The 25274-nt window shown below is 36.8% G+C and overlaps 1 protein-coding gene across 1 annotated transcript in view; it reads left to right on the forward strand.

Moving 5' to 3' along the window:
• Nucleotides 1-1929: 1929 nt before the first annotated feature.
• PDE7B (phosphodiesterase 7B) overlaps nt 1930-25274 on the forward strand; it is a 357977-nt gene continuing 334632 nt past the window's right edge. Inside the window, exon 1 of the mRNA XM_055432829.2 lies at nt 1930-2324. Coding sequence (XP_055288804.2) covers nt 2304-2324 — 21 coding nt within the window. The 5' untranslated portion in view covers nt 1930-2303. The remainder of the gene's footprint in view (nt 2325-25274) is intronic.

Raw genomic sequence — 25274 nt, forward strand, 5'->3', positions numbered from 1 at the left:
CAGTGCTTGGTACAGAGTAGACAATCGGTCACTATCTGTTGAAGGTCCAGAACCACTCTTCAGTTTATCTCAAAACCAGATTCTTCTCTTGGTCTTCCCCAAGTCAGTGTGTGACAACTCTGTTTGCTCAAGCCAGGATCCTGGGAAGTATCCTTGGTTCCTCTCTCTCATACCCCATATCTTGAAATCCTGCCAATTCCACACACAGATACACACACACCCTCCTCCAGAAAGTGGCCCTCTCATTCTGTCCACTGCTTACACCCAAACTCAAGTTATTATTGCGATGCCCTCGTTATTGGTCTCCCTGCCTCAACTCTGGCTTTCTTTGGTTCAAAACAGTCTGTTAGGTTTTCTACCTGGGGATAAATTCTAATCCTTTACAGGGCCTGTGAGATGCTTCCAGATCTTGTCCCAGACATATCTCCCTGAACCCATCTTTTCCTGTTAGTCCTTGTCTTCCAGCCACTCTATTTCCCTTCCTGTTTCTTGAACATGCCAAGTATTCACCTGCCTCAGGCCTTCACACTGTTCCTCTGCCTGGCAGGTGAGCCACAGGTGACCGCTTACTTATTTCATTTAGGCCTTTGCTCCCATTTGCTTTAAAAGCATGCATCCCTAATCATTATTTCTTAAACAACACCCACTTGTGCATATGCGTACACACACAGATACACCTCTGTGCCCTTATTTTCCTTTATTTCAAAGCCCTTATTATCAACTGACATTATATATTGCCTATCTTCCCTCTTCTCCAAAACCTAAACTACATGAAAGCAAATACTACCTGTTTTGTTCCCACTTCTGTATCTTCAACATCAAAGATGAACCCCAACAACCACAGTCTCACTTAACTCTAGTATGTAGAATCTCAGACAGTGATCAATACCTTCTTTCTCAAAGAATCTGTATTCATATTTGAAAAAGGACTCACCTTTCTTGAAAGTTGCACTTACCCCTAAAACATTGTCTGTTTCTAAGGCAATGGAGAAATCAGATTGGTCAGTTTGGGTCACGTGCCCCTTATAGTTCTTTGGGAGGGGAGGGTCTTAAGGGGAAGGCTATACAGTCTCTAGATAGAGGAAGGAAAGTCTCCAAAGGAGGGGAAAGAAGAGGTTCTGTTAGCAGAATGGGGCGGAGGAGAAGGGAGAGGATATGGGGGAGGCAGAAACAACAGATGGCCACCACCGAGATTTTCCAGAGTGGGAAGAGAAATACAGGGATGAGCTGGGGCCCTGGTAGAGGAAGTCTCCCTAAATAACTGTACCTTCACACAGTTTGGGCGAGGATGTGCTGAAGCCCCCGGCATGCTTGTGTGGCATCCCCGTGCCCTGCTTCTTGAATGAGTCCCGTGGGGAGTTACAGGAGGAATCTCCCTGGCATGATTAATCCTGACGCTTCACCACAGAAGCTGGAGGAAAGAGAGAAAAGCAGGGACCAGCAGCATAAACATAATTTCTGTTCTTCACTACACAGAATATCGTTCACCAGCACATTGGCGCAAGTCTGCCTCCACGGCGATCAAGATTAACAACTCTTTGAGGGAAGGGTAAAAACGAATGAGTTAAAAAACAAGCAACAGCTGGCCAGTGGGCAAAGGTACATACACACGCGTTGGGGGAAAATAGAAATCTTTGCCACTCTCATCAAGCTCAGTGTTTCTCGTCTTGTTTTGTTTTCAGATACACCTCGCCACAAGGTATTTTAAATTGTTAAAATTTATTCCTGAAAATAGAAAATGTGCCTTGGGTTCTCCTGAGAGTGGGGTGCCCAGGCTCACCACAGGCGCACACACACGCATTCTTCCCATAGCACAGCACTTTAAAATTAATAGCACATGCAGAGGAAAAACTAAACCCTTTGACGTCACTCTTGAAATGAGGAAACATAAACAGAAAAGGCTCCACTCCAGTAAGCTGCCAGAGTTGAAGCCGATTGGTCTCTGCCTTTCCTTGCCTGTGGCAACTGACAGCACCTCCCAGCCCAGCAGGCCGGCTGCCTGCTCCCCCAGCCAGTCGGTGGGTCTGGGCGCTGCAGCAGCCTCAGCTCCATCCCAGCGCTTGCTGGGAGAAACGTGGTGTCCTCACCCACAGAGAATCTCTTTCTACCTTTCTTCCTTCCCGATCTCTCTGTGTGCTTTTGCTTTTCTTTCTTTTTTTTTTTTCTCTTATTTTTTCTTACTTAATTATATTTGTAATCCTGGATGAAGTTGCTGGATTCCGCAGCACAAGTCTTCATGAACAAGCGGCAGCGCTCAGAGATTTCACGGCATTCAGAGGTCACAGAACTGCCACTATGGTTAAATGTCTTGTTTAATGGTTGAGGTAGGTACGACAGATTTCAGCGGCAACTCATTTTTCTTGAGAGAATCCCAGGAGAGAGATGGCAGGAGTTTTATTTTAAAGGAACCTGTATGTATATATTTTTTGGTCTGTGATTGTTACTACAGCAACCAGCTTTTGAATTTCCTTCCTTTTTCTAGGCGAACTGACTAAACATTATCACTTACCCTGAATTAACTGTTTCATTCCAAGCAGCCTAATGAGACACTCTACTCTTTTCACTGCTCTTTGAGCCCCTCCTGAGAGGGCTGGTTTTTTTTTTTTTCATGAATGCAATATTTCTTCTCCAATGTAAATCTTAGAGTTGAGTCAGTTTTTCTTTTTGGTGGGACAGGACAGGAAAATACTGGTAAAAAGATTGGTGAGGGTTGTGGAACAGGGAAAAAGGAATTCCAGTTTTCTCTTGAGTTTGTTATGTTGGTCGATAGAAGATGAAGAAATCAGTAGGAAGGGAGAAAGAAGCTAATAATGAGACCGAAGGTAAAAAAAAAACAACAAAACCTATGGAAGATGTGTCCGAAATATAACTCTTGAGGAAAATGCAATTTATCAATTTGTTGCATTTTTTAAAATGTTCTGGATTTAGATGTCAACAGAAGAGATCCAGGCACTGAATTATATGATCAAATGACTTAGATCTCATTATTTATAAAGGAGAATAAAACTTCTTTATTAGCACTGCAAATTTGCTAATTGTCTTCTACAGTAGTTGAAAGCAGAGTGAGATATTTAATTATGGACTTGAGTGATTGAGCCTGGGAACTAATTAACCATCTATAGGTTCTGTTCTTCATGTGTTTGGCTAGAATAACTATTAAAATGTTAGACTAAACCTCTTTGCCCCTGAAAGCAGGCATATGCATTTATATATATAAACCACTAAATGTTGCAGCAAGCAGGGCAGTTAAACCCAGGGTAATGTGGTTTTCAATGGCACAGTATTATTGTAGGTTGAGGAGAACCTCTGCTAAAAATCATTCCTATCTAGAGTCAGTTATTGTAAGAGCAATTCAAATAATATATGGTTAATATGGATTTCTTTATTACCCTTCTCAAAGTTATGCAATAACGAGTAAGACAGGATTGTTTGAAACCATTACTCTGTTTCCAAAATTTCTTGATTATTTGCAAAGATTCCTATTCTCAACATTAAGAGAAATTTTTAAAACTGGGTCATGTTAGCAGTAAGATTAAGCAAGGTGTAAACACATCGTGCATTTCAAAGAATTATGAAATTAACTAACTAAGAGTGTGATGTACCAAGTTAAGAACTGCAAAAATATTAGCCCTGAAATGCAGACGATGTGCTGTGAATGGACAATTGCTTTTCTGCAGTGCCTAGTGGGAAAACAAGGACTTTGTGTGTTGCAAATGCCTAACTGCCGCTCCTCCATTTCCTCTGCTTTATCTTTTATTACTGGCTGGTGAAACAAAGACGGGTGTCAGTAGTTACATTTTGATTGACATTTTCTCTAATATAATGAAGTCGCTTTGTGTATGAAGTAGAAGCCCAAAGTTAACAAGTTGCAACTCCCAAGTCTGTATCCTCTTTACAAGTTTTTTCACCTGACACTGTAAGCTGTCTGGCTTCAGAGTGTGCTCTGTTGAACATGAGACAAAATCAGTGGTGACTATATATATGTCAGCCAATTAACTGGGAGAAACTCTTTCGAATCAAGTTACTTAGGACAAGGATGGAAAAATCCAAGATGTGTCAGGAGCAGGCATCAACTTAGAAAAAATAATTGCCCCAGTACATTTTGTAGTGCCTTACATGATGTTCAGCACAAAGTTACCCATTGTCAGTTCTCAATTAATACTACTAAAAAAGTTTGCTGAGAATTTACTACCCTTCATATATTGTAATTTAAATAAATTTCAAATATAGTATTTTCAACTGTCTTTGAAAAAAGTTTTTGATGTTTAAGTCCAACCTGATGTATAATCTATTTAGGAGGGCATTTTGAACACTGACTGATGTTCTTTTCAGTCAAAGGAATATGTTACCCCAAAACAGATGCAAAAGTAACTTTCCTCAAAGTGAGACGGTACTGCCTGGGAAATGCCTCTGACTAGGAATTAATCTTCCAAAGTTGATTTGTTAACCAGGCTCCAATCATAGAGGTAGCTGCATGTTGACTCACAGAACATGGTGTTGGAAGGAATACATTAAGCAGTAAACTAATCCCCAGCAAGACCAAAAGTTCTTCATTATATTAAAGAGAAGTATCAAAAGTGAGAATCAGAATAGACTTCAGAACATCTAAATGTAAAACCTATTAGGTGTTCTAAGTGATCTAACTCATATTGACTGGTAGCAGGTAATTTATCAAAGAAGGTAGGTAACTTACTGAGGAATCCTCAGTGTTCAGAAATTTTTACCCAAGGACTCCACCATCCCATGGATTCAAGTTATCTGTCCCAGAGAAGTTCACAGACAAGCAGGATGCTCTCTTCTAGGAGGTGTGTCTAGCTGGGGAGAAAGAGATTTGGCATTTGGAAATGCAATGAGACCCTCTCTATCAGTGCCTTCCCATGGGTGGCATCTCTGTTTCTCCTCAGATCTTCCCCAGGGGCATCCTCACTTTTCCTAAGAATGAGCCTTGGGGAGCATATCTATCACTCATGTCAGAGACATGGGGTATTTTACAGGTGTCAGGACCATTCACTTTACAAGCATCCTAGGTGACTTTGTCAACATGCTAACTTTGATTCCTGAGGTGATGCACACTTGGTGTATTGTGTGTGTGTAATGTCCGTCTATTTGCAACTCCATGGACTGTAGCCCGCCAGGTTCTTCTGTACATCCCAGTTTCCAGATAGAATACTGGAATGGGTTGCCATTTACTACTCAAGGGGATCTTCCCAACCCAGAGATCAAACCCGTGTCTTTGCATCTCCTGCACTGGCAGGCAGATTCTTTACTATTGCGCCACCTGGTATATAAGCAATGAGTCACTTGGTATATTAGCAATCTTTAAAGTGATGATACAGAAGTTTGGGGGAGAAATGGGGAAAAAGGGATGTAGAATGGAATTATCCAGGCCAGAATACTGGAGTGGGTAGCCTTTCCCTTCTCCAGGGGATTTTCCCAACCCAAGGATTGAACCCAGGTCTCCTGCATTGCAGGCAGATTCTTTACCAGCTTGGCCACAAGGGAAGCCCAAGAATACTGGAGTGGGTAGCCTATCCCTTCTCCAGCAGATCTTCCTGACCCAGGAATCAAACCAGGGTCTCCTGCAGGCAGATTCTTTACCAACTGAGCTATCAGGGAAGCCCATGTATAACCCAAAGTGACAATATCTACTATATTCCAGGCATGTTAGAGATTTGAATGAAGAGTGCAATGAAATGTGTCAACATTCTAGTATATAATCAAGGCAGTTATACTTTCCCAAGAATCGCTTAGGTATCTAGATGATTTAATTTGTACCTAGAAAGAGATTGTATGGAGCACACTAGAAAGAGCAGCAGATAGAGGCGGGACCAGTGGGCACACTTATTCAGGTTCTAACTAGTTGGCAAGCACTTGCTTACTCGTGATCCCAGTTTCATCACCTATAAATGAAACTGGTTGTATTGGATTATTTTTTACAGTCTTTTTTTGATCAAACTTTTTATAGCATTCTTATGTAGGAATTTTAAAAATTCTATTTGTATATAAAAATGTGAGTGTCAGACTTTTATTTAAAAAATTACTATATGCTTTCCACATGTCAAGATGTGGATAATATATTTGTAGTGAGATCCATAAAAAATATAATGTTTAAGGGAGCCACAGTTTTTCCATTGGTTGATTAAGCTATTGTACAGGTTTGAGATGGTGAATTAAATTAGTGCATTGGTAGTTTCTCCATCATCACTTGAACTTGGAACCATAAGAGTTCCAAAAAGCAGGAGTCCTTCAAGAACTTTGCCAGCAACCCCAGATATCAGTAACCAGTTGGTACAAGCAAGAATATTTCCTAAACTGTGATGGGTTTGACCACTGATGCAGTGTCATATGGCAGGGATGTCCTTTGTGTCAAGAAACCAATATCCCAAAGTGGCTCAGAAGAACTGTTAAGGCAGTCAAGGCAAATTTCTTCAGCTTTGGAGGCCTCAATTTCCTCTGCTTTAAGATGAAGATCTTGGAATACTTCTAGGATGCCTTTTTCCTTTCCAGATTCTGTGCTTCACCATGATAGGTTAATAGTGACTCATTAGCATTAAACTCTTTTTAGTCTTCCACCTCTCCCATCCTTTATTTCTTCTATTTCCCTTAAAAGTTTGCCTGTATTCAATTTATCCAAATGTATATAATTTCACCTCCAAAATACCCTCATTGTCAAGGGAAAACAGAAACAAGTCCCTGGGTTTTGGGCAGTTTCTCTACAGGCGGACTATGGCTCCCCAGGGAAGACCATGTGTCCTCACCCCATTTCTCTCCTCTGAGGCTGACATGCTGCTCCATGGCTATAGCACCCCTTCAGACAGTAAAGGAACATGCTTTGAGTTCATTGTATCTGGAGACTTTAATGTGACAAGTGTCTTTTTCCTAGGTGCCAATCATTGTCTTAGGCTTCCTGTATTATTTCACTTTAATATCTCCTCTGCTCCAATTCTGGTTTCTTTAGAGAATAACTGAACATATGTTAATAACTAAGTTGGAGAATCCTCAGAAGAAGAATGTTTTTGATGACTTGATTGTCCATTGAGTATCTTCTGAGACCTTACCCCTGCGGTACGGTGTGGGAGGGGGGTGGGTAGGGGAATGAGTAGAGCTGCCTCCTCCTACTGGTGGATTTTACTGGTAGGATCCTCCTTGGGTCAGAGCATTCTTGCTGGCATCTCCTTGGGTGTTGATTTACAGTTAACATCTCAAGTGTGGAGAATAGGGAGCAAGGTTTGTAGCTTCAGATAAACCTAAAAATAACATCTCATAAAATACACATAAGTCTATTAAGCAATATATAATTCTTAATATACTAGTGTGTAAATAAATACCCTAGTATTTTCAAAATTAAAATCCTTTCTTGGATGCTTTGTACAATTATTTACATACAGTAAAGAAGCATGAAAATAACAACCTTAGTCAATATATTAGTAAAGAAAGCTTATTTTATACGCCTCAATCCTTTCCTATCTGTCCACACTTCCTTTCTTCCTTCCTTCCTGTCTCCTTTTCTTCTCTTTCTTGCATTTGTAAGGAGAAGATGGAAAAATTAAGATTGGTAATGAGACTTTGATGGCGTTTCCTCTTATAAAATTTGAAGTTTGTTTGTTTTAGTTTTTCCTTTCTAGTGGCTGGTGAATTTGCATAAAATTTTTCATTAAAATTCCTGCTCAGATTCTTTTCTTATTATTAGCTTTTGTGTTTTAGGTTCATAATTAACATATAAATAAATGTAACAGACATCCTTTCTACATGATGAAAATCATCATTACCTACTTACTGCTTCAAACACACGGAAAAAGATTTTGTTCAAAACAGAAGTTTATACATGATTTAAATATACTAAAGGATCTTTGAGAGTTTTAAGAATATTCTTCTTTTCCTTTGAGATGGCAGGTGGAGTCCAGGGTTAGTTTGGTGTGACGAGGTATTTCCGTGGGTTCAGATATAGACATAAGAGGTTAGTATATATACCTGCGCTTGTGTGCTCAGTCACTTCAATCATGTCCAACTCTTCACAACCCTATGGACTGTAGCCCACCAGGCTCCTCTGCCTATGGAATTTTCCAGGCAGGAGTACTGGAGTGGGTTGCCTTTCCCTTCTTCAGGGGATCTTCCCTAAACTGGTCAAAATTTGATATCTAAAATAAAGATACTTAACATTCAATATTTTACATATTCTTTGACTCTAGTAAATCTTAGTCTAAGAACATATCAAATAATGTTTATTTTTGCCTTCTTTGTAATATAAAAACTCAGAAACTACCTAAACTAATAATAGGTGAGTTATTGAGTACATTATTTTAAATCCATAGACTAGAATATCATACCGCTGTTTAAAAGAACAAACGAGATCTACATGAACAATCTGGAATGATTTTCAAGATGTGACAAGTGGGAAAAAGATACGTTAGCATTTGTATAGCTACATATACATATTCACACACACTGATTGAAAATGTCTACAAATTCAAATAAAAACAACAGTGGAAGCCTCTGGGATGTAAATACTGTAGAATTGTTCAACTTTTCTCACCACAAGTTTACTATGTATGCAATGGAAAAATTATGGGTATCTATTTATTTTCGCATGATATTTAAGTTAAAGGTGAGACAAAAATTAGAAAATAAAAAAGAGGAAGAGTTCCATTTTTTAATTGCTTCATTAGATTCTTCCTAATCCTATTGAGTTTCCCTCCCTTGCCTTTGACACAGCTGAGGAGACCAGCTTGTTCCTGAAGTGAGGAGAGAGATAGCCTGCCCAGCTTTCCTGCTTGAGTAACTGTGGGCCAATCATTTCTCAGGGCACCAGTGTCCTCATGTACAAAACGAGAGTCTTAGTCAAGCTCAGAGTTCCTTCCAGCTTTCATATGTGTTTCAGAGTTTTCATAAGAAAACTTGCTGGCCTGTTGCCTGACAAATATTTGAGACTTTTCTCCATAAACTAAATGTACATATTTTACTCAATATATTTTATTGGTTTGAGCACTTTAAACTTTCTGTTTTAGAATTAGTTTGGTTTAATTTTTCAAATTAAATATGCACAATTTATATTTACTCAAATAGTGTTTAAGGAAACCACCCATCATAGACTTTTTAAATTAAAATATGCTATAATATCATTTATTCATAAAACAGTAGAAAACACTGTGTGTATTAAGATGTGTATTTTGTGCGGTAATACAAGCAACAAATGCTTCAGTTTCAATATGATTTATACATTTCTTGGTTTTTCAGGAGGAAAAAAAAAACTTTCATTTCCCTTTCCCATTATGCCACTTGCCAGCTGTGTCCAGCCAGATGAAAGAACTCAGTCATTTACAAAAGTGTAGATGCATTCTCGTAAAAGGAGATGCTGCAGTAATATAGAGGGCTAAAGAATGCCTTGATTTAGAAAAGATCATTAAATTTAAGGAAAAAGTTGTTTTCCCTGTGATAAAAATACAGTATATTTCCATGTCCTTCAGACTAGTGTTCTTGTTTTTCAATGAAATAAAAATAGTTTCAATTTGGTTTTTAGTTAGATTTGGAAAATGTATTGGTCATTTAAATTATTTAGTAATTTTTATTTTCAGTTTTTCTAGACCTTTTTTTATGGGGCTTGGAGTAAAGAACAATCTTTAAGTTAAAACAAAAGGGATAGACACAAAACAGAAATTTGTATGATAGGAGACTTGAATGACATTCTAGATTTTTCTCCATACATTTCTTTTTTTTAATTTTTTTAAGAAAAAAAATTGTTCACAATTTAAAAATAATCTAATGGCTAATAATAAAGTATCTGAGAATTACTATCTTCTTTTTCATTAATTTGTTGCTGCTACGTGTCTGTATGAGTGCATGAGAGAGATAGAGGCCAAACCCTTCTTAAACTTGAAAACAAATGTACATAAAAACTTTTAAAATAGTATTCATGTCAGAAACAGTGAATCAGAGAATATAGCCTATTTAAAATATGTCTCCTTTAATGTAAGTCTTTTAAAAAATAGGTCAAATATATTTATTGAATTAAATGGTAATAATATATATATTTTTTTAAATTTAGTTTTCATATATTATGTGGAGAGAGAAGGGAAAACAGGAAGAAAACAATAAGGGTCAAACTTTTTTCAAGAAAAACTGACCTTGTAAACTTTGTAACCTAAATTTCTGTATTCAAGTTCCAAATGCTGGCCTTAAGTTATTTAGCAGTTTTGATTTTTAAGACTCTTAAATGTGAGTTTAAAATGAGGTACATTTATGTTGTAAAATTTCTAACATACTCCCTAGGCACACGGTTGGATTGGCTTTCATATTAGTCGCCTAGGTCAGAGCACAAATGTCAAATCAGTTCTTTCTCAGAATCTTCCTATTAGGAAAGGATTCATTATGCCCATTTTAATGACAAGGTAATCGAGGTTCACAAAAGTTAAAACTAATAGAGTTTAAATTGAATCCTAGCTTTTTAAATGACAGATTTTTTTCGTTGTTGTTGTTTTCAGTGTTTCAAAAGCATTATGTTAAAATCCATCTTTGATCATTCTAAGCATAGAAAAAGAGTTTTAAATTTTTTTACAAAATATAAAAATATCTATGTCAAAATGCTAAATCAGTCTACTTGAAATATTTTTAGGAGTTTCCAGTGTATCGAGGAAACATTATTTCATTTTAAATTCATTCACAGTGACTAAATCTGACACTTTCAACTTCAGAAGTTTTGTTCTGGAAGGCAGTGTCGTATAATGGTAAACAGTGAGGAATCTGGCACAGTTCACTGTGGCTTACTGATTAGCTCTGTGATCCTGAGCCAGTTAGTCTCTCTGAGCAGCACTCTACTTATTTATAAGATGAAGGTGTTTATAATATCTGCCTCATACGGTTGTTGAGAAGATCAAATGCACTTTATTTGTAAAGTGCTTAAAGTAATGCATGAAAGGTAGTAAGCATCATGTGTGTATCAACTGGTACTGTTTGCTTACATTTATAAAAATTATTTCATGGAGAATTATAACTATTTTGGACATTGTACTGTGGGGTGCTTTAAACACTTAAGAGAAATAGAGTTTTAATTTTATTTTAAACTGTAGCACATATACAGAGAAATACTCAAAAGATATAAATGTACAGAATGGTTCACTAGTTATAAGTGAAACACTGTGTAACCACTACACTACCCAAGCCAAGAAAGAGAACATTATTACATAATTGTCACTTCAAAAATCCCGTCAAGCCACCTCCATTGTTTTCACTCATCATTATACAGTGAGATTTAGCAGATTGTTGCGAACAGCTGTATTTTATTTCATTATTGCATAGTATCTAATTATCTGATACTATGCAACAATTTATTCATCCATTTTACTACTTTCAGTTGTATCTAGTTTTTAATATTATGAATAGTACTGGTCTGAGCATTCTTATGCCTGTCTTTTGATGCACCAGTACATGTATTTCTGCTTACCATATGCCTAGGAATTAGTTGCTGGGCTACAGGGAATGTTTATGTTTTACTTCAGTAGAAAATTCAAAACTGCTCAAAATGGTTAAAATAATTTACACTCGCACTAACAATGTATGGTAGATACAAATGCTGATTTATAAGGTTCCTCACTAACCTTATAAATTAGCATTTAGGGGAGGTATGTAGTGATTAGTATATGGTGGTTTTAATTTGCATTTTCCTGGCTATTGATGAGTTTGAACACTTTTGCACATGTATATTAGCCATGTAAATATCTTCTTTGTGAATTGTCTAAAAAGTCATTTATATATTAATTTATAGGAATTTTTTTTAACGTATTTTGATACCTTTGATTGCTATCTATTGTACAAATATTTTTCTCCCATTGGTAAAATCTCCTGTTTCTCTTCTTGGTTCTCTACATTTCCATATAAATTTTAAAAGTAACTTAAGATTCTTACCTAAAAAAAGAAAAAATAACACTTTTGAGATATTGATGGATTTGGGAAGATTTGACATCTTTCCTTGAGTCTTTCAATTCATGATGGTAGTATATTCTTCCCTTTATTTAGGTCTTTGGTAATTTCTCTTAATAATTGCTTGCTTGGTGGTCATTTTGCATATTCCTTGCTAGATATATTACTAAGCAGTTAGTATTTTGATGCTATTCTAAATAGTAGCTCTTCAATTTTAATTTTTGTTACTAATATATAGTTGTTTGTTGTTATTTAGTCGCTATGGAAAACCAATTAAATGTTGGTATATCAGTTTGTTGTCAGCAGCCTTGCTGAACTCACTTGGAAATTCTAATAATTTATCTGTCAATTATTTTGATTTTCTATGTAGTCAGTCATACTATCCAAGAATATTGGTAGGCATGTATATATTCTTCTTAAATATTAACAGTTTTTTCTTATTTTAATGGTTAGGATTTTCAGTAAATTGTTGAAGAGATAACAGTGGGTAGTGTATTGTTTTCAATATTAGAAGGAAATTTTTCAACATTCTACCATTAAGTATGATATTGTCTAGAATATAATATTGGAAGTTTCCTTCTATTTCTAGTTTGTAAGTTACCATGAATAAATATATGATTTATCAAATTTTTTTCTGATATCTACCATATGATTTTCTCTATTATTCTTTTGAGGTGGTGATTAATTTTACAATGTCAAATCCAACTTGAAATCCTGGAGTAGTTCCAGTTTCATCATGATGTGTTCTGATATTTTTTAATCCATTTTTACCTTGTTTCTGGATTGCTAATAACTTTTAGGATTTTGCAGCTATGTTCATTAAGAAAAATACCACTGACCTCATAAAAATAGTTAGAAAATATTACTTTTTTAAAATTTGAGGGAGGGAGATTTATATGAATTTATATAGATTCATGCCATTTCTTCCTTAAATATTTTTTAGACATTGTAATCAAGTCCATCTAGTCCTGGAATATTTTGTGGCCAAGATTTTAGTTACAACTTTAATTTTACTAATTTTTATGGGTTATTCAGATTCTCTACTTTTATTTTCAGTTTTGGTAAGTCGTGTATTTCTAGGTCAGCTATTTTATAAAAATTAAGTAATTAGCATAAGTTGTTCATAAGTCTCTGCTTTTTAGGCTAACTTTTTATTCTTGCTTTTAGTTTATTATGCCATTTCAGTTTTTCTTTTCTCCAATGGTTTTGCCAAGATCAATTTTATTAAATAATTCAAGTAAAAACTTTTGACTTTTAAAATTTTCTTTATATATGTGTATTTATTGTTTGTTTATTCCTTTATTATTTCCTTTTTTCTTCTTTCTTTAGATTTATTTTCTTAAGTTTTTTTCTATTTTCTCAGGGTTTTTCTTTTTTTTTTTTTTCTTGGCTCATAGCATTTCAATTTTTCTTCTTTTTCAATATGTACATTTAAACCAATAAATTTTTCTCTAATTTGCATCCCCAAATTTAGTATTTCCATGATCAGGTAGCTAAAAACAATTCCAATTGTAACTTCTTTTTGGACACTTAGATTATTTAGGTGTACATTTATTAATTTTCAAACATACGGGATTTTGTAGTTATCTTTTTGTGACTGTCTCCTAGTATAATCTGCTGTGGTCATAGATCATAACTGATAATTCATGATTTAGATCATTGAGATTTGATGTAGCTTATATGTATGATCCAACAAATAGTCAACTTTTACACATGTTTCACATACATTTGAAATGAATTTGGACTCTGGCTGTTAGGTACTGCACTCTATGCAAGTCAGTTGGTGGTGGTTGTCACTAAATTGTGTCAGACTCTTGCCAACACATGGACTTCCAGGCTCCTCTGTACATGAGATTTCTTAGGCAAGAAGACTGGAGTGATTGCCATTTCCTCCTCCAGGGGATCTTCCCGACCCAAGGATCACACCAGAGTTTTCTGCATTGCAGGTGGATTTTTACCACCGAGGCACCAGGGAAACCTATACAGGTCAATTCAGTTCAGCTGCTCAGTTGTGTCCAACTCTTTGTGACTCCATGGACTGCAGCACACCAGGCTTCCCTCTCCATCACCAGCTCCTGGAGCTTGCTCAAACTCATGTACATTAAGTCGGTGATGCCATCCAACCTTCTCATCTTCTGTCATCCCATTCTCCTCCTTCCTTCAATCTTCCCCAGCATCAGGGGCTTTTGCAGTGAGTCAGTTCTTTGCATCAGGTGGCCAAAGTATTAGAGCTTCAGTTTCAGCATCAGTCTTTCCAATGAATATTCAGGACTGATTTCCTTTAGGATTGACTGGTTTGATCTCTTTGCAGTCCAAGAGACTCTCTAGAGTCTTCTCCAGCACCACAGTTCAAAAGCATCAATTCTTCAGCAATCAGCTTTCTTTATGGTCCAACTCTCACATCCATACATGACTACTGGAAAAACCATAGCTTTGACTAGACAGACCTTTGTTAGCAAAGTAATATCTCTGCTTTTTAATATGCTGTCTAGGTTGTTCATAACTTTTCTTCCAAAGATCAAGTGTCTTTTAATTTCATGGCTTCAGTCACCATCTGCAGTGATTTCGGAGCCCAAGAAGATAAAGTCTATCACCGTTTGCATTTTTTCCCCATCTGTTTGCCATGAATTGATGGAACCAGATGCCATGATCTTAGTTTTTATGAATGTTGAGCTTTAAGCCAGCTTTTTCACTTCTCTTTCACTTTCATCAAGAGGCTCTTTAGTACCTCTTCACTCTCTGCCATAAGTGTGGTGTCATCTGCATATCTGAGGTTATTGATATTTCTCCCTGCAAACTTGATTCCGGGTTGTGCTTCATTCAGCCTGGCATTTTGCATGATGTACTCTGCATATAAGTTAAATAAGCAAGCTGAAAATATACAAGTCAATTAGGAAATTGTTAATCTCATGAAAGTGAAAGTTGCTCAGTCATGTCCATCTCTTTGCGACCCATGGACTATACAGTTCATGGAACTCTCCAGGCCAGAATACTGGAGTGGGTAGCTGTTCCCTTCTCCAGAGGATCTTCCTGACCCAGGACTTGAACTGTGGTCTCCTGCATTGTAGTTAGTTTATTTACCAGCTGAGCTACCAGGGAAGCCCCTAATTCAGATCTAATAATTGGTTCTTAGGAAGCAAAAAAAATCAATATGTATTACAATGGTCTATGGCCCTCCAGAGAGACTCAGTTCATCAACAGATGTATGGTGTATATGGTATTAAACTCTTTTGGAAGGAAGTGATTAGAATAAACAAATCTAAAAAGTCTCCTTAAGGAAATAGGATGGTAATGGAAAAAAAAAAGGATGACAGATGCTTTCAGTTCAGTTCAGTCGCTCAGTCGTGTCCGACTCTTTGAGACCCCAGATGCTTAGTTAGATACAAATTTAGAACTATTATATCATCATGGTGAATTGAAACCTGTCTCATAATGAGACCCATTGTTTTTTTTTCTCTATTAACGATTTTGCCTTCAAGTCAACTTTGAAACCTGTACAACTAACTTTCTGTTAGCTGGTGTCTGTGTGACTTCTCTCTCATTCTCTAAATTTAAAACTTTCTATATGTTTGTGGTTTAGATATCTCTCTTTATAAGCATCAGATAAGTAAATATTGTTTTATCATACAGTCTGGTATTTTTCTTTTCAGTGGAGTATTTAATCATTTTATATTTAATGTCATAATAATATATTTGCATTTAAGTATGCTGACTTACTATGTTATTTGTCCTTCCTGTTCTATATTTCTGTCTATTTGCTGTGTTTTGAACTGAATATATTTGTAATTTCATTGCCCTTTTCCTATTAGCTTGTTAGTTTTACATACTTTTACATTGTTTTACTGGTTACCATGGACGTTACAAGAGGTGTCTTCAACCTAACCAAAGTACAATGCAAATTAGTACTTTTATCACTTTGTGGGAAACTTGAAAACCTTAGAATGAATGCCTTAACTACTTATGTGCTTCTTCTGAATTATATGTTATTTTTAGGTATTTAATTTTATATAATTTAAATTCCACAATAATTATTGTTATTATGGTTTCATAGAGTCTTATATACTCTTCATTTCTTCCTGCATCTCTGAGATTACATATAGGATTTCCTTTAGTACAGTAATAATTTGGTCCAGTTTTGTTTTGTTTTTTGTCTGAAATGTATCGACTCTTTTTCTAATATATACTTTTCCTGGGAAGAAAATTCTAAACTGGTAATTCTCTTTCCCCACTTTATGATGTTATTGTCTTATAACTCACTGTTTCTGTTGATACCAGAAAATAGTGTATCTTAAAATTTATTTTTAATTAAAGGATAATCACTTTACAAAGTTGTGTTGGCTTCTGCTGCATAACAATGTGAATCAGCTTTAAGTATACATGTACCTCCTTCCTCTTGAGTCTCCGCCCCACCTCCTCATTCCATCTATCTAGGATGTCACAGACACCGAGCTGAGCTCCCTGTGTTATACAGCAGCTTCCCACTAGCTATCTGTTTTACACATGGTAGTGTAGATATGTCATTGTTACTAGTCTTTTAAAAGCAAACTGTCCTTTTTTTAAAAAAAACAACTGTAATTCTTTCTTTATAGCTTTGATTTCCAGTAGTTTTACTATGATTGCTTAGGTGAGGTTTTCTTTGTATTTATTATTATATTTTTATTATATGTTTTCATTATATGATGATGATGATGCTATTATTAGCTTCTAGGTCTCTGACAAAATTCTCAATTTTGTCTATCATATCCTTGTATATATTATATGTATTATTTTGAAGTCTTTGTAACTGTTTTATTTATATCATGTCTGTATCTATTGTCCTTTAGTGCTCCTGATGGGTTCATATTTCTTGCCTTTCATATGCTTGGTTATTTTTGATTAGGTACTGGGCATTACATATAAAAACTATGGAGATAACTTGAGGCCTAGTGTGATACTCTCTTTCACCAGACAGTATTTACATTTGCTTCTGCCAAGTTACTGGTGGTACTTATAGTCCTGATTGTCTTAACCTGATTTTGTGTTGAATGAATATATATGATGTGCTTAGAACAGTGTCTGGCACATACTAAGTACTATGCAACTATCTCTTTTTTCCTTTCATTGCTTTCTTAAAAAGATATAGAAAGATGCATTAAAAGACTCTAGTATGCATCAGAAGTAAATTCTTAATTTGTTAAAATTTAATTGTCTTTTATATCTGAAATAAATTTAAAAATGAGAAGTTGCAATCAAAATCATAAGCTAAATAAAGATAAATATGTGTTTACCTCCCATATTTCACTATAAGCAGTACTATAACCATTACATAAATGTTTACAGCAAAGAATTACAATTGCATCAGTGCAATTACCTTATTTTATAAGTATTATTTGCCAGTAGTCCTTTGACAAATATCATCATTTTGGAGGTTGCTAATATCCTAAAGAGAACTTGGGTTAAATAACTATTTGTTAATAGACAATTTTTCATCTGCACTGCATATTTCCAATCAAGGATATCTACCAAAATGTATCATTTAAGTCTTGATTTATAGCTTTTATGCATGGAAGCTAATGTTTTCTTATATAGTTGTTGTTCAGTTGCTACGTTGTGTGCAACTATTGGCGATCCCTTGGACTGCAGCACAGCAGGCTTCCCAGTCCTTCACTGTCTCTAAGAGTTACCTTATTTAGTAGTTGATATGCATTAGCTACCATGAGCTATTAGCAACTTTCATTATCCAGATTGTTTCACAACTCCTAGTTTCACACAAGGAAATCTAATATCTCTGAATGCGACATTGTGTGTTAGTCCATATGTGTTGTAAACACTTAAAATATTTTCAGTACAATAGCTTTGTCCTGTGGAATGAGCAATATTCCTCAATATTACTCAAATCAGTTCAGTTCAGTCACTCAGTTGTGTCCAACTCTTTGCGACTCCATGGACTACAGCACACCAGGCTTCCCTCTCCATCACCAGCTCCTGGAGCTTGCTCAAACTCATGTCCATTGAGTTGGAGATGCCATACAACCTTCTCATCCTCTGTCATCCCATTCTACATCCTTCAATTTTCCCCAGCATCAGGGGCTTTTTGCAGTGAGTCAGTTCTTTGCATCAGGTGGCCAAAGTATTGGAGCTTCAGTTTCAGCATCAGTCTTTCCAATGAATATTCAGGACTGATTTCCTTTAGGATTGAATGGTTTGATCTCCTTGCAGTCCAAGGGACTCTCTAGAGTCTTCTCCAACACCACAGTTTAAAAGCATCAATTTTTCGGCAGTCAGCTTTCTTTATGGTCCAACTCTCACATCCATACATGACTACTGGAAAAACCATAGCTTTGACTAGACAGACCTTTGTCAGAAAAGTAATGTCTCTGCTTTTTAATATGCTGTCTAGATTGGTCATAGCTTTTCTTCCAAGGATCAAGCGTTTTTTAATTTCATGGCTGCAGTGATTTCAGAGCCCAAGAAAATAAAGTCTGCCACTGTTTCCACTGTTTCCCCATCTATTTGCCATGAAGTGATGGGAACAGATGCCATGATCTTAGTTTTCTGAATGTTGAGTTTTAAGCCAACTTTTTCACTCTCCTCTTTCACTTTCATCAGGAGGCCCTTTAGTTCTTCTTCACTTTCTGCCATAAGGGTGGTGTCATCTGCATTTCTGAGATTATTGATATTTCTCCCTGCAATCTTGATTCCAGCTTGTGCTTCATCCAGCCTGGCATATCTCATGATGTACTCTGCATGTAAGTTAAATAATCAGGGTGACAATATACAGCCTTGACGTACTCCTTTCCTGATTGGGTACCAATTCATTGTTCCATGTCCGGTTTTAACTGTTGTTTCTTGATTTGCACAGATTTCTCAGGAGTTGGGTAAGGTGGTCTGATAGTCCCATCTCTTTAAGAATTTTCCAGTTTGTTGCGATTCACACAAAGACTAGCATAGTCAATAAAGTAAAGGTAGATATTTTACTGAAATTCTCTTGCTTTTTCTATGATCCACTGGATGTTGGCAATTTGATCTCTTGTTTCTCTGCCTTTTCTAAATCCAGCTTGAGCATCTGGAAATTCTCGGTTCACATACTGCTGAAGCCTAGCTTGGAGAATTTTGAGCATTACTTTACTAGAGTGTGAGATGAGTGCAATTATTCTAATTATTATTGAAATAGTTGCAAACAAAATACTATACCCAGGATTACTCTAGCTAAGCTAGAGTAGATGTCTGGTCTAGTTATGGAAAACCAGGTTTTTGGTGTTTTGTATTTATCTGTTGCTTCTGGCAGTTTGTTGGCTTTTATTGGGCATTTGTGTTTATCTAGTACTACTTTATGCAGATTTTCCAGTGCTGGGTTATATTTGGAGCCCAGGTGAGCATGAAGTTATAGCTAATAAATGCAAACTGTGTCAAGTCCTTAACCTACAGTCCAATCATTAAATTATTTACAGGCAATTTTAAAATAGCTTGAAAAAATATATTTTAGAGAAAAAAACTGTAAACAGTTAAGAAAAGTATGCTTGAAATATCCTGCTTTGTTGATTTGCCTTTTAAATAAGTGTATATTTCTAGTTTTCATAATGTCATTTTTTTCAAAATAGAAATTTTAAAAATTGAAATTTAAAAAGAATCTATGTTTAATGATTTTCAGGTATATCACTGAATTTGTGCTAAAGCATATTAAACTAAGACATATTAATAAGTGGTATGTTTTATAAAATGTGCTGTTTTGAATTGATACCATCATTCATTACAGGTAATAGAAAAGAAAAAATTGAATTAATATTTAGGCCAAAAGACTAGCTTTATGTGTTACTCCATGAATTTTTAAACTGAGAAGACATTTTTAGCTTTAGCACGTTATAGAGTAATAATAAAGACTTATTACAAACTGTTGTGTAACTAGCAGTTTTGCACAATTTTTAATTGCAAATTCTTGTTAAAAGGTACATGAGTAAGTTCTGTTTCTAGCACAAATGTTTAGTTTTTTCCTTAAAGAAATCAAAAAGGAATTCATAAATAAATTTTAAACTAATTTAAAGCATTGAATTTAATTGTTTAAAAAATTTATAAACCTGTTAATTTTGACCTGCATTTAGGTTATTCATGCAATCTTGAGTAAGCAAGATGACTTCAATTATTTTCTAACTGTGAAACAGGCTGAAAATTTTGTCACCATTTCCAAACCAGAGTCTTATATCATAGCTTCAGTTCAGTTCAGTTCAGTCGCTCAGTCGTGTCCGACTCTTTGCAACCCCATGAATCACAGCACGCCAGGCCTCCCTGTCCATCACCCAGAGTTTACTCAAACTCATGTCCACTGAGTCAGTGATGCCATCCAGCCATCTCGTTTTCGGTCGTCCCCTTCTCCTCCCGCCCCCAATCCTCCCCAGCATCAGAGTCTTTTCCAGTGAGTCAACTCGTCGCATGAGGTGGCCAAAGTATTGCAGTTTCAGCTTTAGCATCAGTCCTTCCAATGAACACCCAGGATTGATCTCCTTTAGAATGGACTGGTTGGATCTCCTTGCAGTCCAAGGGACTCTCAAGAGTCTTCTCCAGCACCATAGTTCAAAAGTATTGATTCTTCGGCGATCAGCTTTCTTCATAGTCCAACTTTCACATCCATACATGACCACTGGAAAAGCCATAGCCTCAGCTTAAAAAAAAAAAAAAAATTAGAATTCCAGGCTAAGAGAGGTTTTCTTTTTATACGTCTGAGTTTAGTGCTACATTCTCTGCATCCTTGCTCTTGTCCTGAGCCAGTGTTCTTCTGCTTGATGCCAAGATGGTCATACACATCTTTTGCCTCTGGTCAAGCTAGTGTTTAAATATGTTCAAGTGTTTCCGTAGTGGCTCAGATGGTAAAGAATCTGCCTGCAATACAGGAAAACTGAGTTTGATCCCTGAGTTGGGAAGTTCCCTTGGAGAAGGAGATGGCTACCCACTCTAGTATTTTTGCCTGGAGAATTCCAAATACAGAGAAGCCTCTTGGGCTACAGTCCATGGGGTCACAAAGATCTGGACAAGATTGAGTGATTAACATCACTACTATTATGTTGACTATCATCCCTATTAATGCCTATATTTTATCAAGAAGCAGACCTGATGAATCAGTAGGTGGAGACAATTTAAAAGGAATATTGGTTAGGGGGCTTCCATGAACACCCAAAACTGTAATACGGTAGATCTTTGACTTCCGCATCATGCATAAGCAGCATGAGATCTGTGCCCAGTATTCAATCCTAAGTTACTTCTTACATGAACTTAACTGAGATTTAATTTTAGGCCAAATATTTTAAATTTTCTCTTGTTCAGTTTGGCCTAGATGCCTCAAGTATGCTGGCTCAATTATTATTATTTTACTTTTAATAATGAATAATTATTATTTATTTTAAAAATAAAATAATATTTTATTATTATTATAAAAGCATCAGATAAAAAATCAGATATACAAGTTCATGTCCATATGTGTATGTCCATTTGACTATAGACAGATATAGATATGTAAATATAGGTACAGATATAACTAAAGTATTTGTGTGTGTATATATACAAGTACACATATGCAAGTATATAGCCAGATGCTGACTGGCACATAATATTATTGCTTTAATTAAGATAATCTATGTTTACAAGTAATTGTGTTAGATATTACACAATTGTAAAGAGCAATATTGCATAGGAATCTGGAATGTTAGGTCCATGAATCAAGGCAAATTGGAGGTGGTCAAACAGGAGATGGCAAGAGTGAACATAGACATTCTAGGAATCAGTGAACTAAAATGGACTGGAATGGGTCAATTTAACTCAGATGACCATTATATTTACTACTGTGGGCAGGAATCCCTTAGAAGAAATGGAGCAGCCATCATGGTCAACAAAAGAGTCCGAAATGCAGTATTTGGATACAATCTTAAAAATGACAGAATGATTTCTGTTCGTTTCCAAGGCAAACCATTCAATATTACAGTAATCCAGGCCTATGCCCCAACCAGTAACTCTGAAGAAGCCGAAGTTGAACGGTTCTATGAAGACCTACAAGACCTTTTAGAACGAACACCCAAAAAAGATGTCCTTTTCATTATAGGGGACTGGAATGCAAAAGTAGGAAGTCAAGAAATACCTGGAGTAACAGGCAAATTTGGCCTTGGAGCATGAAATGAAGCAGGGCAAGGCTAATAGAGTTTTGTCAAGAGAATGCACTGGTCATAGCAAACACCCTCTTCCAACAACACAAGAGAAGACTCTATACATGGACATCACCAGATGGTCAACACCAAAATCAGATTGATTATATTCTTTGCAGCCAAAGATGGAGAAGCTGTATACAGTTAGCAAAAACAAGACCAGGAGCTGACTGTGGCTCAGATCATGAACTCCTTATTGCCAAATTCAGACTTAAATTGAAGAAAGTAGGGAAAACCACTAGACCATTCATATGACCTAAATCAAATCCCTTATGATTATACAGTGGAAGTGAGAAATAGATTTAAGGGACTAGATCTGATAGATAGAGTGCCTGATGAGCTCTGGACGGAGGTTTGTGACATTGTACAGGAGACAGGGACCAATACCATCCCCATGGAAAAGAAATGCAAAAAAGCAAAATGGCTGTCTGAGGAGGCCTTACAAATAGCTGTGAAAAGAAGAGAAGCGAAAAGCAAAGGAGAAAAGGAAAGATATAAGCATCTGAATGCAGAGTTCCAAAGAATAGCAAGGAGAGATAATAAAGACTTCCTCAGTGATCAGTGCAAAGAAATAGAGGAAAACAACAGAATGGGAAAGACAAGCGATCTCTTCAAGAAAATTAGAGATTCCAAGGGAACATTTCATGCAAAGATGGGCTTGATAAAGGACAGAAATGGTATGGACCTAACAGAAGCAGAAGATATTAAGAAGAGATGGCAAGAATACACAGAAGAACTGTACAAAAAAGATCTTCATGAACAAGATAGTCACGATAACATGATCACTGACCTAGAGCCAGACATCTTGGAATGTGAAGTCAAGTGGGCCTTAGAGAGCATCACTACGAACAAAGCTAGTGGAGGTGATGGAATTCCAGTTGAACTATTTCAAATCTTGAAAGATGATGCTGTGAAAGTGCTGCACTCAATATGCCAGCAAATTTGGAAAACTCGGCAGTGGCCACAGGACTGGAAAAGGTCAGTCTTCATTCCAATCCCAAAGAAAGGCAATGCCAAAGAATGCTCAAACTACCACACAATTGCACTCATCTCACACGCTAGTAAAGTCATGCTCAAAATTCTCCAAGCCAGGCTTCAGCAATACGTGAACCGTGAACTTCCAGATGTTCAAGCTGGTTTTAGAAAAGGCAGAGGAACCAGAGATCAAATTGCCAACATCTGCTGGATCATGGAGAAAGCAAGAGAATTCCAGAAAAACATCTATTTCTGCTTCATTGACTATGCCAAAGCCTTTGACTGTGTGGATCACAATAAACTGTGGAACATTCTGAAAGAGATGGGAATACCAGACCACCTGACCTGCCTCTTGAGAAACCTGTATGCAGGTCAGGAAGCAACAGTCAGAACTGGCCATGGAACAATAGACTGGTTCCAAATAGGAAAAGGAGTACGTCAAGGTTGTATATTGTCACCCTGCTTATTTAACTTATATGCAGAGTACATCATGAGGAATGCTGGGCTGGAAGAAGCACAAGCTGGAATCAAGATTTCTGGGAGAAATATCAATAACCTCAGATATGCAGATGACACCACTCTTATGGCAGAAAGTGAAGAGGAACTCAAAAGCCTCTTGATGAAAGTGAAAGAGGAGAGTGAAAAGGTTGGCTTGAAGCACAACATTCAGAAAACAGAGATTATGGCATCTGGTCCCATCACTTCATGAGAAATAGATGGAAAAACAGGGGAAACAGTGTCAGACTTTATTTTTTGGGGGCTCCAAAATCACTGCAGATGCTGATTGCAGCCAGGAAATTAAAAGATGCTTACTCCTTGGAAGGAAAGTTATGACCAACCTAGATAGCATATTAAAAAGCAGAGACATTACTTTGCCAACCAAGGTCCATCTAGTCAAGGCTATGGTTTTTCCCATGGTCATGTATGGATGTGAGAGTTGGACTGTGAAGAAAGCTGATAGCCGAAGAATTGATGCTTTTGACCTGTGGTGCTGGAGAAGAATCTTGAGAGTCCCTTGGACTGCAAGGAGATCCAACCAGTCCATTTTAAAGGAGATCAATCCTGGGTGTTCATTGGAGGGACTGATGCTAAATCTGAAACTGCAATACTTTGGCCACCTCATGCGATGAGTTGACTCACTGGAAAAGAGTCTGATGCTAGGAGGGATTCAGAGCAGGAGGAGACGGGGACGACAGAGGATGAGATGGCTGGATGGCATCACCAACTCTATGGACATGAGTTTGAGTGAACTCCAGGAGTTGGTGATGGACAGGGAGGCCTGGCGGTCTGTGATTCATGGGGTCGCAAAGAGTCAGACACGACTGAGCGACTAAACTGAACTGAACTGTGTTAGATATTAGAACTGGGATTTGTCTAGACTTCTTTTGATTGGTGTGAAATATAGGATGTGCACATATAACAAATTATTAATTGGTCCAAAACTTGAGTATCTTATATTCAGGAGCACTTTGGTCTTGAGAAAAATTCTAATTTCTGCTTAAATCTCTAAATATCCTCAGAAGATCTCTAATACATGGGTGTAATTGTCCCCTTTTGACTGCACACTGTGACTAAATAACTGTGATTAAATAACTAACCTACAGTCACTGTTTCTAAATGACAGAACCAGGATTCATTGATTCAACCATCAAGTATTTGGGAGCCTAATGTAGTATAGGGACTGGGGATATAAAAGTAGAAAAGAGGAAGTCTGCATCTCCGTGGATCTTGCATTCTAGTGAGAGAAGCCTGAGAGTTAACACATAAGCAAGGGCACGAGACAGATCATTTCAGATATTGCTAAATGCTGTGAAGAAGTAAAGCAGGGTATTGAGATGTCTCGTTCCTAGCAGTAGAGATGCAGGTGTGTAACTGGGAGTCAATGGAGTCTTATCTGTAACTGAGATAATAAACCGGATGTAGTCATGCAAAGACCTGGAAGAAGAGTGATCCAGGCGAAGTAAAGAGCAAGAGCAAAACTCCAAGAACAAAATAAAATTTCACTGTTTGAAAGACAGAAAGGTCAGGGCTGCTGAAGCAAGATGAGATTCTAGGATGAAAAGAGAAATGTGGGTCGAGGTAGGCAAGCCCCAGACCATATGTACCTCCACAGGCATGGTCTGAATTGTACCCTTCTCACAGTGAATGGGAAGCCCACCAAAATAAAGGAGACAAGAAAGAGATCCAACTGATTAGTCTTTAAAATGATGACACTGGCTC

Source organism: Moschus berezovskii, chromosome 10, assembly GCF_049115385.1.
Source record: "Moschus berezovskii isolate FMDL1 chromosome 10, NW_MosBer_1.0, whole genome shotgun sequence".
NCBI classification, from domain to species: Eukaryota; Metazoa; Chordata; class Mammalia; order Artiodactyla; family Moschidae; genus Moschus; species Moschus berezovskii.